The following is a 13,446-nucleotide window of genomic DNA, read 5'->3' as shown; positions in this document are numbered from 1 at the left end:
CGGCTATTATAATATAAAAATTCGATTGCACTAGGTCTCATCCCTGGGAAAACTCGCTGGAAGACATAATTATTATTCATCCTTGGAAAAACAGCTGATAATAATTATTTCGTCGTCTGTTTATGATAGAAGTGAGTGAGCGAGTTCATGTGTGTGGGATTGTGTCAAAATTATGACTCAGCTGTTGAACTTTTGTAATCATTCAATCAGGTACTTAGTGCCGGTTGCAAAAAGCCGGGCTATTTTTAATCCTGGTTGATTCCAGTAGATCCATCTTTTTGAAATGGTCTTCTTTGATTTGGTTCACGTGAAATTATTCAGGATTGAAATTTAACCGGCTTTTGTGCAACCGGGCCTTAGTGAGGGAAATTTTTGCATTCCTCTGGGAATTGATCTCAATTTATTGTGATTAGATAGAACATTTCTGTATGAACTATGAATGTTATTATAATTTCTTCTTTCGTAATTACTTTTTTATGCTTTTGTATTCCAGAGCGAAGCTCGGTTCCCGATATTCTAAAATTATTTGAAAATTGTAGTTTGGAAGTATACGGGAAATTTGTATAAATTTATATCATACCATCTGATATTCATTAAAATTCTACATTCTCATTCAATTATATGAGAAATTATATGGAATGTTCGGTTAGGTTATGTATTGTATTATATATGTTGATTCCTCGGATACCACGATATTCAATCTCATGTTAAACTAAAGAAATTATGCAAAATAATACTGAATCAGTCCCTTAAGTATGGTTCACATAAGACAAGTTGACTTGAATTCAAGTTTTATTTAACGTTTCACTTAAATGGATGATGTCATGTTTACTTAAATTCAAGTTTAGTTCGAGTAGCCTCGAAAGTACATAACTATGAAGTAGATAATTTAATTATTCTCCTAGTTTTCTTCCTACACACATACCTTTCTTGCCTAATACTTTCCTTAGTTGCTTTTATACATTGAATGACAACTGTTTTTACCTCATTTTCTCATTTGTAGGTTCGATTGTACTTTCACGATTCAAGTTGAATCCAAAATTCAAACATCTACAAAAGTTGAAGAAAGATCTAATATAGTCTATAGTGGATTCAAGTTTCTGTTCTTGTAATCTTGACTTCAAGTTTGCAAAATACATTCAATTTATACAAACCTGAATTCAGGTAAACTTGACTAATGTTAACGCCCCTTTACTGAGATACGAGACGCATTTCTCAATCACCAAATCCACTATTCTTGCTAAGTGATGCTGTGTTGTGTGTTTCAGGCAATCGCATGGTGAGCAGTAATCCGACCCTGGAGGCGGCTGAACGCCTTGCCGCCTCTCTGCAGGAATCGTCGCCTCCACCGCCCCCCGATCCAGCAGTGGCCGCCATCATCCGCTCTTGGCTGGCTCAGGTAAGTCTTTCCTCAAAATATAACAATTTTTTTCTTCTACGCAAGCCACACAAAGCGTTCTTTCAGACGAATCGTCAGAAGCTTTCCACTTTCGGCAGCTGATTGGGTTGGCGGCGTTCGGAAATCAGCCAATTAGAGAGATTCCTGCCCTGCCGACTTGTCTGAAAACGCTTTGTATGGCTTGGCCCTTATTGTTTCATCTGTTGAATGTGTGTATAGATGTGTATTAATTGATCGATTTTGTTTGCTAAATTATGTCAGGAGCAAGACACAGCCATGCCGAACGCCACTGTTAAACTTTATCTCCTTGATGTTAATGAGTAGCATATTTTATCTGTTCTTCGACGTTGAAGAATTGAAATTGTTGAATAATGATATCGATAATAATAACATAAACAAGACACAGCCATACCAGAACTCATTATCAATGTTGTAATTTATTAATTTTGTATTTTTAAAACCCTTTTCAGAATTACAGTATTTGCATTGTTGTCTCGTTTTTATCTGTTTCTGAGAATGTTTATTCTATTATTGAATTATGCTTCTTATATGCCATATCATACCGAATTCTTTTCCTCTTTGTTCTTATTATCATCACCATTGCTTTCTCATATTTTGTGTATCAATTCAAAATGTGTGAATTTATATTTTCAGCAAAGATAATTGGCTTGTTGAAACAGATATTCATTGTGAATCCTGAAATATGTTCATTATTCTATTTCTATGAATCCATTTTATTTTTCTATGTATTACCTGATCACTAATGCATTTTTGTATTTATATGTATTTGTATTTAATTCTTATCCTCTTTGTTCTTATTATCATCACCATTGCTTTCTCATATTTTGTGTATCAATTCAAAATGTGTGAATTTATATTTTCAGCAAAGATAATTGGCTTGTTGAAACAGATATTCATTGTGAATCGTGAAGTATGTTAATTATTTTATTTCTATGAATACATGTTTTTATTTTTCTATGTATTACCTGATGACTAATGCATTTTTGTATTTATATGTTTGATGTATCTTTTATCACTAAACAGTAGTAAAGTTCTGCAGTTCTGTCGAATACAGGTAGAGTTTGTATACGAACCACAATATAATCTTAAACAAGTTGCCAGTACTTTTGTATTATCAAATATAATATTATAAATTATATTAATCTATATAATAAGAGAGAGTAGGGTTGTGCTTGTTCGTTTGTTCGCATCAAAACATGTCAACTTGTGGATTACATACCGGAAAAACGGGAATGATTTAGATCTCCAAATTTTGCACATAGATTCTAAAAATATCAATCTCGTGCACCTGGAAGCCCAAATTTCAATTTTCCTTCTAGATTTTTCAGAATTAATGTCCAAATTTTATTCATGCTACCGTGCATGAAGTTTCATTTAAGTCATAGGCTACATTGTAATTGTTGTAGCCCAGAAGTGTGTTTTTTGATGAGGAGGTTATAATGCTGTTACAAGACACACATTTTCGAACGGAGCCGTGTAGCAACCGTTAAACGCTCGCTCTCGGAGCGATGGTTCCTCGGTTCGAATCCCGATTCTCCACAATTTTTTTGTTCTCAGTTTTTTCCCTCGAAACTTATTATTATCAATTATTTTTTGAAGGAATTTTTTTTTATTACAATTGAACTGGGATTTTATCAAATAATTATTTTTAATGTAAAATTTTGCCACCAGTACAAATGAAATGGACATGCTGTAGGAATATCATTGAATTCATAAGAAAAACATGAATAGATCACAATAAAATAAGTAATAAATTATATTTTCCAGTTATAATGTACTATCAGACACAAATTCGCAGTGAAACGAATATTTTAGGTATTTTGTTTGGAATAATTGGGAAAACAAAAGGCTGTCTGATTCCAATTGAGGAGGATCTAATTTGTTGACGCATCATCACGTCTGAACTACTGTACTGATTGTTTTGAAATTTTGCATAAAGATTCTTCATTAACCGAGGATGGTTATACCGATGATAGGCCTATTTTCAAATTTCGAATTTTTTAGTTTGCAAAGTTTTAAAATATACCCTTGTGAAGCACGGGTTACCTACTAATATTATATATAATATTATAAATAATAATATACAATTATAAATTGTATAATATAATATTATACATTTTTCTATTGAAAGCGGTTTTAAATATTCGTTCTTCTTTTTATATATCTTCCTTGTGGTTACTTGAAAAAATTGTTGAGTTATACGGTAGTACTATAATTATTCTCCGATATTGAAAAAGTCTCTAGAATAGAAACATTCCGTATCATTTGATCTTGAAAAATTATCCTTCAACATACCGTTATGAAAAGTAACAAACTTTTCCCCATCTAATAACTTAACTCACTTGAGTTATATCTTGGTTAGTTGTTGAATGAAAAGTGATAACCACACTTAAAATTAATGATTACTTGCTATTTAATGGTTTGTCGAACAATTTTTTCAGAAAACCACACAGCTATCTCGAAATTATCGTGGTTTTCTACAACCCAACAAACTCTATCCCTCCATACAGTTGTTACTTTGGTAGTCTTCACTTTGAGTGCATCACACTGGTATATTCGTGAGTATTTTGAAATGGATGCCTGAACAAGTTTAGTGTACTCTTTGGAGCGAGGGACGGACCCCACAATCGTGATTATTCTTGTTTTTAGACAGTCTTCAGCTTGGCTTTGAAGTGCTTTTGCGGTGAGGTGAGGCTGTAAGCCTCAGTGAAACAAACATTCACTTGTGAGTTGCGAGAGAGAAACGTCTGCCTGAGGAGTTGGAAGAGGAGAGAATGAGACCAGAGGCCCTGTTCACAGAAGCTAGCAATATTCATTATTACTTGGCATGTTGAAGAGTGCTTCGAGCCCTTCTCTCGGGGACACTTTACTTTGAGTGAACTTCGATATTTTAATATCGATAGTAGGCTATCGAATATCAGTATCGATAGTATCGAATTTCACTATCTTTTCTATCGATAATAAAACTAGATTTAATATAAATAATTACTGGAAATAAAACTGAAATAACTCGTAACTAATTAAACTAGTTAGCTTACAAATAAGTATTAACTGAAACCAAATATACTAGAAATCGATGTATCTGATCCTTCTTCTATCTTCTATTTTGTAAGAGCGAAATAGCAATAATTCATTCACTCACTCACTTATTCATAATCAACAGAACTAAAAATCTACTGAACCAAAAACGTTCAAATTTAGCATGTATGTCCAGTTGGCCTCCTAGAGGTGCACTAAGAATGGATTTTGAAAAATCTCAAAAGATACGCCCAAAATCGGCGGTTTTAAGCGTTTTCCTAGATTTTGCTAGAACTAATAGAAGTAAAATGTTCAAGTTTGGTCTAGTCAAGGGTCTAGAATTTCGTCTCCAAAGATATTCCCAAGATGAGCGGTTTTACAGCGTTTTCCGAGCGTTCCCCAGCGGTTTTTACTTTCCTTGCCCTATTACCATAGGTAAGGAAAGTATTGCTTTCCAAAAAAATTTAAGGTACCCTAATTTCATGTTTTCTATACGTTTCATTACTTTCCTTGTTCTATTACCATAGGTAAGAAAAGTATTGCTTTCCAAAAAAAAATAAGGTACCTTAATTTCATGTTTTCTATACGTTTCATTACTTTCCTTGTTCTATTACCATAGGTAAGGAAAGTATTGCTTTCCAAAAAAAATTAAGGTACCCTAATTTCATGTTTTCTATACGTCTCAAGGGTCCCCTGAGTCCAAAAACATGTTTTTCGGGTGTTGGTCTGTGTGTGTGTGTGTGTGTGTGTGTGGTGTGTGTGTGTGTGTGTGTCTGTGAATACGATAACTCCATTCCTAATTAACCGATTGACTTGAAATTTTAAACTTAAGGTCCTTAAACCATGAAGATCCGACAATAAGAAATTCAATAAAATTCAATTCAAAATGGCGGATAATGGCTAAAAAACCTTATTTTTCACGGTTTTCTCGAAAACTGCTCTAACGATTTTCTTCAAATTTATACCCTAGATAGCTATTTATGAGCCCTATCAACTGACATGAGTCTCATTTCTGGGAAAATTGCAGGAGCTCCGTAATATTCCTGAGAAGAATGAATTTTGTTAAATTTCTCGTGCATGAGGTAGGTAGAGCAGTTTATCAACCTTATCAACTGACATGAGTCTCATTCCTGTGAAAATTGCAGGAGCTCCGTAAAATTCTTCAGAAAAATGACAGTTACTAAAAAACCATGTTTTTCACGATTTTCTCAAAAATGACTTGACCGATTTTTTTCAAATTCATACCCTGTATAGTTATTTATCAGCTCTATTAACTGGCATGAGTCTCCTCCCTGGGAAACTAAGAGGGGGTCCACCCCATCCCTGAGAAATTTACTTTGTAACCTCCTTCTCTTGCAGTTTGGTAGAGCAATTTATTCAAAAGAACACATGGAAACTAAGAGGGGGTCCACCCCATCCCTGAGAAATTTACTTTGTAACCTCCTTCTCTTGCAGTTTGGTAGAGCAATTTATTCAAAAGAACACATGTCGATATTTTATTTGTAGAACAGCTGTTTTGACAACTTTTAAAAATCCTCAAATTTCATAATTCAAACAAAGGAAAATGTACTCTGAAAACAATAACAATAGTATAGTATAATCATAGTTTTAATTATTTATCCGCCAATCGGCATAATGTTATTCCCCGAAATTATCCTCTTTTAAGAATGAGGCTTAGATCAATGAACAAGGAAAGTTGTGTGAGTCTACCACACCAGATTTTTTTCAAATTTGATACACAGGCTTAGTTGGTGTTCGGAATTGTTGTATTGGAGGAGTTTTGAAATAACGCAAAGATCCGCCCAAAATCGGTGGCTATTTAGCTGGAAAGAGTCTGAAAGTCTGTATCTGACGGTAGGAAGCAATCTCAAATGAGGAATGCAGGCGAGCGAAGCGAGTCTGCTGTTACCAATTCTGGATGATACAGCCGGGGGTTCAAGGAGATACGGCGAGTGAAGCGAGCCCGCCGACTAGTGTTATAAATAAGTGATCACTGGTACACTCAAAGTAAAGTCTAGTACTTCTCTTGATATCAGTTCCCTTTTAGAAAAGCATTATTGCTATACTCATTACTGTAAATTATAAGTAATATCGGGACACCGAGCTTCGCTTGTTATTTATTTATTGATAAACAGGACACAATTCTTCAAAATGATTGGGGAAGGACTAACAGGCACAGCTCAAAACTGTTTCTTCCCCGAATTTTGATTTATACACTATAAGTGCTCCAAAAAGTAGGTTACATTCCATACACTTGAATTCAGGTCCAATTTTCAGTCAAAATATTTAAAAACCGAAAAGTTCTAATTCAGATTGTTTACAAACCAAATTGAATAACAAAATAACACTCACTAATCACTTAAAACTGTAAAATAATGATTAACTTTGAATATTATGATATACTCTAATTTAGAATGATAAACCATGTCATGTCAACAAATCAAATTATTTTGATAGAGTCCATTAAATTTTCTAGATAATATTTTTCGCGAGATACGGTAAGCTGATTGATTACACAGCTGATCTCCCACACGGGCACACGCATCTTCTGTTATTGACAGACGACAAAATTATCATCTGTTCTTCCAAGGATGAATTATCCTTTTAATGTTCTTCATCGGACGACCGATGAAGAAATGGATGCCGGAACAGGCCAACAGAGCCTAATCCTTGAATGACGATGTTGATGATGATGTTCTTCAGTGAGTTTTCCCAGGGATGAGACCTAGTGCAATCGAATTTTTATATCTTAAACCTACTATGTTCCATTTTTCGTGAAAATCGTTAGAGCCGTCTTCGAGATCCGTTGAACATGAATAACCAGATATAAAAATATATACAGAAATTGTTCGCTTAATATAATGGGATCGAGAGTGGTTTGCGTGGGAAGAAACCATCTTTCACTGATCAATTCCCTTAATTTCTGTTATGATATTCTAATTAATGGAAATGGTAGGAAGGTATTGTTGACACTTTTCATCTTGTCTTCAATAGTAGATTGCTGGGGCGGAGGAGATGATGTCAGAGAGGAGGGAAAATACTTCATGCTGAAGAGAATAGCACAGGACAGAGAGGAATGGAGATGGAGGATGGACATGTCCTAGGACAGAACTCTGATGAAGATGATGATGATGATGTATGATAGAGACGGGATGGATAAGAAAATATGGCGTATGGGATGCGAGATAAGTTACGTTCAAGTCCCTAATCATAGAAGAAAGAATACTTATTTCAGTAATGCAGTAATATTTAATCTCTGCTGTAGTCTAAACTCGCTCTTATAATAGGTCTTATTTTTCTTCTCATCTTCAATTATTTATCAATATCTCATTACTTGATCCTTTACTGCTAAAGTTTTAATGGTTCGTGACAGAGAACCATCATGATAACGGCCTGAAGAGCTTTCACTCTTCCACAATTTGGCTCCTTAATTTCTATGCAAAACTGTCTTTTTGGCTGACTGCTAGATGAAGGTTTGATTTGACCCTAATGAAGTCAGGCCTTCAACAGTAGGCCTCTATCACGCTATCTAAAACGTTTTATTAATACTTCCTCTCATCTAAAGACTTCATCCTTTCTTTTTCTTTCCTATAATAGTTTCTCCATTGTCTCAGGATCTATTTCTAGGCTAGTTGGGAACATTTTCAACTCCTTTTTATCACCTTTCATCATTGAAGAGTTTCTTTGTAGCTCAATGATTCTGTGTTTTGATGGTTGATTATTTCCTTATTTTAATCGTAGTGCATAATTTTGTAACAAATATTCATAATTTAAGACAGTTTATTGTTAGGTAGCTGCATCGTGTACTTGTTAGTTGTACAGTTTTCATCAAACTTGAGTTCTAATTCATATTATCAGATATTTTTAATCTTAGTTCACAGCTACAATTAACATAATTATCACATATTTTAACCTTAATTTAGGATCCTTGTTAAAAAATCATACTCTTCAATGTTTGATTCCATTACGAACTGCTTGTTAAATAATCACTCAGAACAATTAATTACGACATAGCAGTCAGGTATTTATATAAATAAAAGCTATTAGCTTCTACTTACATTAGTGTAGCGCTTTCGGACACTAGTGTGTTCGAAACTAGTTTGGGATCTAATGTAAGTAGAAGCTAATAGCTTTTATTTATATAAATACCTGACTGCTATGTCGTAATTAATTGTTCTAAAAAAATCATACTTTACAATATGGCACAAGCGGAGAACCCTCATAATCATAATATGAGTTTGCATTAGAATGATGTTCTCCCTTTCATCAATGGTTTAACAAATATTTGCTTTCCATGAGAACAAAATATCCAATCTGTACTTAGTTGACTAGTAATCAAAGTAACTAAAAAAAAACTGAAAAATTCAAAGTAACTAAATGGAACTTAGATTAGTTCGTTAGAACTAATCGAATTCGGCCAGTTAACTTGACTAAGGTTTAACTAGGGATTGAGAGTTAAACTGCAATAATTGATGATATAATTTTCTAGTTCAAACTGTAGATCATCCAGTACCTGACTTATCAGAGGTTCAAACTGCTATTGATATTATGGCCACAATCGTTTACGATCCTGAGATTTTTAGCAGAGTGTTTTAAATCATTCAAAATTGACTCCTTGAATAAAATTGTCTGAATCATCATTTCAGATACATTTACTATTTAAGATGGCTGGCTTTCATCTGAACTTTAGTCTAGACGTACACCGGTTAGTCAAGACAAGACTAGTCACGTTTAGTCACAGTACTTGGTTGCTTATGAAGATATGTCTAATTGCAATGACTAATCAGTGTGAGTTGCGTCATAAGCAACTATGTGAAGTATTGTGACTAAACGTGTCTTGCCTAGCCTTAGTAATCAGCCTTAATCTAGCCTTAGGCTAGGCACACATCAGTAAGTCAACAGACAAGAATGATCAACGATACTTGACATATGCATGAACATGTCTAATTGCAATGACTAATCAGTGTGAGTTGCGTCTAAGCCACAGTGACTATTGTGACTAATGTGTCCTAGCCTTAGTAATCAGCCTTAATCTAGCCTTAGGCAGGCATACATCAGTTAGTCAAGACAAGACAAGACATGATCAGACACGATACTTGACATAGTTGCTTATGAAGACATGTCTAATTGCAATGACTAATCAGTGTGAGTTGCGTCATAAGCAACAATGTGACGTATTGTGACTAAATGTGTCTTGCCTAGCCTTAGTAATCAGCCTTAATCTAGCCTTAGGCTAGGCACACATCAGTTAGTCAAGACAAGACAAGACATGATCAGACACGATACTTCACATAGTTGCTTATGAAGACATGTCTAATTGCAATGACTAATCAATGGGAGTTGCGTCATAAGCAACAATGTGAAGTATTGTGACTAAAGACACGTTTAGTTTACTTCACATAGTTGTTTATGCAACACACACCGATTAGTCATAGCAATTAGACATGTCTTCATAAGCAACTACAGTCGAACCTCTGTATAACGAAGTCGATTATCCCGACAAAAAATTCGCTGCAGAGAGGTATTCGTTATTGAGAGGCTGTTCTGTCAAGAAAACTGTCACGATCTCATGGATCTTGTAATATCGTATCACGGCGGTAAATAAATGAATATGGGACATACATTTATTTCCTAAAAGCTTGATTTGTACTATTAGTTGAGTTTAATCAAAGTACATACTCAGTAGCAATATTTTTCAACTTCATTCACCAAAGTTATTTAACTTCTTATTACACTACAATTAGAGTGAACACAAAATGCGGTAATTTTGTCAATAACTTCACTATAAATACTATAATAACTCAACTTTTCTATTTTTTTATGTTTTATTTGAGAAAGTGAGTAATTTTCGGTTGAATTCTGCATTTGAATAAAACATTATGTTCAATAAACGACTCACATATTCAAATAGTCGAACATGTTTTCTGGTACTATTTTTCAGTTTTAATCCTTGCCTGATAATTTTGAAAGCTTCTAGAACTTCTTGATCTGACGGATTCTTCTCCTCAGGTTCGTCACAGCCATCATCATAGTCAGTTCAAAGAATTGAAATGTGTGACAAAAGCAAGAATGGGAAAGTCCTGTCATTCACCTGACTGGTCTACAAATGACAAGTTCTTGGAATTCAATTTCCAGTAACTTGCATTCAATTTCCGACATTTGTTTCAACCTCTATTGACCACCCTACCACCCTATCTTCTTCCTACCTGAATTGCCATTATTTTTAGTCTATTGAGACCTTTCTGCTGAAACTAAACAATTCCTTAAAAATGACCGTCTGTTTCCTATACACACTACATCTTGTATGTTGGAGTCTAGAGAAAACTTTGTTGTTGAGAGGTCTGAAATTCGTTAAATAGAGGTAAATAAGCTGCCAGAACTCTAAAATGTCATGGGACCAGGTAAAAATTCGTTGTGTAGAGGATTTCGTTAAGTGGAGGTTCGACTGTATGTGAAGTATTGTGACTAAACGTGTCTTGTCTTGTCTTGACTAACTGGTGTGTGCCCACCCTTACTCTGAGCTCCGACACCAATCACCAAATTTAATCAATCAGCTATAAAATGATAGTATCAAAGCTCCCCAACTGAACAGAAATTACAGTAATTGACATTCACCTTTGTAAGTAGGAGAGAGAGAAGGAACATTCAATTGATTTTCTACTCCTTTTTCTCGCCAATCTGAGTTGAGTGGATTCCTACAACTTGCTGCACGATTCACCATTGGTTGAATGGGTAGCATTAAGTTTCTTCATAAGGAATGCTGACTGTTTGAACTGAATCTCCCTAGCATTCGAATTCGTGCTTCAGATAGCGCTCCAACATTCCTCCGAGCACTATTATAGACGGAAAGACATTTGGGGCGAAAAGTTTTATTAAAAATTCGTTGCATTGCTAATTCATCGGGTGAGAGGTTGTCCCACTTTGTTCGCCGATATTGAATTAGATGATAATTCGAGGATTATTGGATTTTACATTGGAAGTGTTCAAATAATTCAGACCAGCTTGTTTGAGGAGACCATTTATCGAATATTCAGTTCTTCAAAAAAAGAGCTGGAACTTCACAAAAAGTAGATTAGAGTTCGACGATTGGAAGATTTATTTGTGGAAAATTAATTGATAAAATGGGAAAACTAATAATTTCAAGTATACCAACGATCTTGCATTGATTACCATAATTTTCGATTAATATTCAGTTCTTCAAAAAAGAGCTGGAACTTCACAAAAAGTAAATTAGAGTTTGACGATTGGAAGATTTATATGTAGGAAATTAATTATTGATAAGATGGAAAAACCAATAATTTCAAGTATACAAACGATCTTGCATTGATTACCATAGTAAATATTGAAGCTCAAAGCAGGTTTTCAATTGAACTACTGAAAACCTAATAGGGGTAATCACAATACTGTTTTAGCCAGCTAAAGTACTATTTGATAACTCTGGATTGTGAACGCCCCATCTAAAACCAACTGCTATATTATAAGCTAACTGCAATAGCGCTCCAAGTGGATAATTACAACCAAAATATCTACTACTATTATAGTAAGAAGACATTTTCCCTGTTATTTTGATTTAAGATTCTCACTCATTACGACATCCCTTAGTACGAACAACAAATTTGAGTGAGGAAAAGAGGTTAGTTTGAAAAAGTAAGGTTATAAACAATTATGGCCGCCGTTTTAACAGAGTTAGCTAGAGTTAGCGGACTCAAACCTGCGCTATCTGCTATCTCGTCTGCTAAATTTTTTCTACGTACTACTATAGCATTGAGTTAACACAGACTTAGCAAATAGCAGGAGTTAGCGAATAGCTCGACTTAGCCAGCTAACTCCAACATTGTGAATACTCCTATTATTCAACTATAAAATTTTGCTTAGATAATAAAAAGTTGTCTTTCAATAGTATCTATAATTTTTAATAGTAGTTCTGTGAACAGTAGACCTCACGCAGTATTCTCATCCACAAGTACCTGATGTCAACTGTTTTAAAATGTTAACAAACTCAGTTCACGTTTGAATTTGTATTCCATATGATATAATTCATCCATTTCCTTGATGATCTTTCTATCTGATGAAAACTAATATTTTAGAATAAAAAATAATTTCTCCAGCATTATTTAGTTCATTTGTTATTTTTATTCACCTATTAAATTACTTTTTCGAATGTGAGAATATTGGTACTGATGGGCACGCTATAATACTATGACTGCAAACCAAAGACCTTAAAGCTGTGATTAGCCCAAATTTATTTAAAAATGTTAATAACTCATCCTTATAGATTATATTAGATGGAACATAATTTATCATACACATGATGAACATATGTGTTTGTCAACTTCCGTTCAATCTAATAGAATCTATGAGGATTAAGTTATAACCATTTTGTTAATAGCTTTGGTGTAAACCCACTTAAGATGCTACATCTTTAATGTCTTGATTGAAACTATAGATACAGTAATAGACTGGCTTTTCCACACATCTGTGTAACACTTGTCAGCTGATTTATGATGAACTAGCAAGAACCCGTGCTTCGCAAGGTCTATTTTAAAACTTGACAAATGAAAACTTGACGTAATGATTATATAAATCTAAAGTGTAGGTCATATCTAAATTCACAAGAGCTCGATTCTTGTTGGCAAGATAGATGTTATTCAATGCAGAATCATTGTTATTTCACTAAAAGTAGGATCAATGAATAGTTTCTCTTTCAGGGGGAGTTTTGACAACCCACAAAACTCATTTTTCATTTGAAGAAATAATATCAAAAAGGTGCATAGGACCTTAACTTTTGTTCAGCTTGCCAAAATGCCCCTCATTTCAATATTAAAATTTTCGACTGACTGTACAGTGAGTCAATCATTCTACAGTATCAAGGCTTGAATAATTTTGAAATTTTAATTAATAAAAATGGTAGAGAATAATTATCATGTAGATATCAACACCTTTATTTAAAGACAATTAACCATGCGTTTTCATATTGCCGATACAGCATTGATAAAACTGTAGACGTT

General features: G+C 34.1%; 1 protein-coding gene across 4 annotated transcripts in view; it reads left to right on the top strand.

Annotated features, from left to right (window-relative positions):
• Nucleotides 1-13,446, top strand: part of LOC111054970 (liprin-beta-2) — a 192,933-nt gene that overhangs the window by 86,327 nt on the left and 93,160 nt on the right. For all 4 annotated transcript variants that reach the window (XM_039424869.1, XM_039424868.1, XM_039424866.1 and 1 more), the window contains one exon: nt 1,269-1,399. In XM_039424869.1, coding sequence (XP_039280803.1) covers nt 1,269-1,399 — 131 coding nt within the window. The remainder of the gene's footprint in view (nt 1-1,268; nt 1,400-13,446) is intronic.

Source organism: Nilaparvata lugens, chromosome 3 (assembly GCF_014356525.2).
Source record: "Nilaparvata lugens isolate BPH chromosome 3, ASM1435652v1, whole genome shotgun sequence".
Classification (NCBI taxonomy): domain Eukaryota; kingdom Metazoa; phylum Arthropoda; class Insecta; order Hemiptera; family Delphacidae; genus Nilaparvata; species Nilaparvata lugens.
This window is presented reverse-complemented; position numbering and strand designations above follow the sequence as displayed.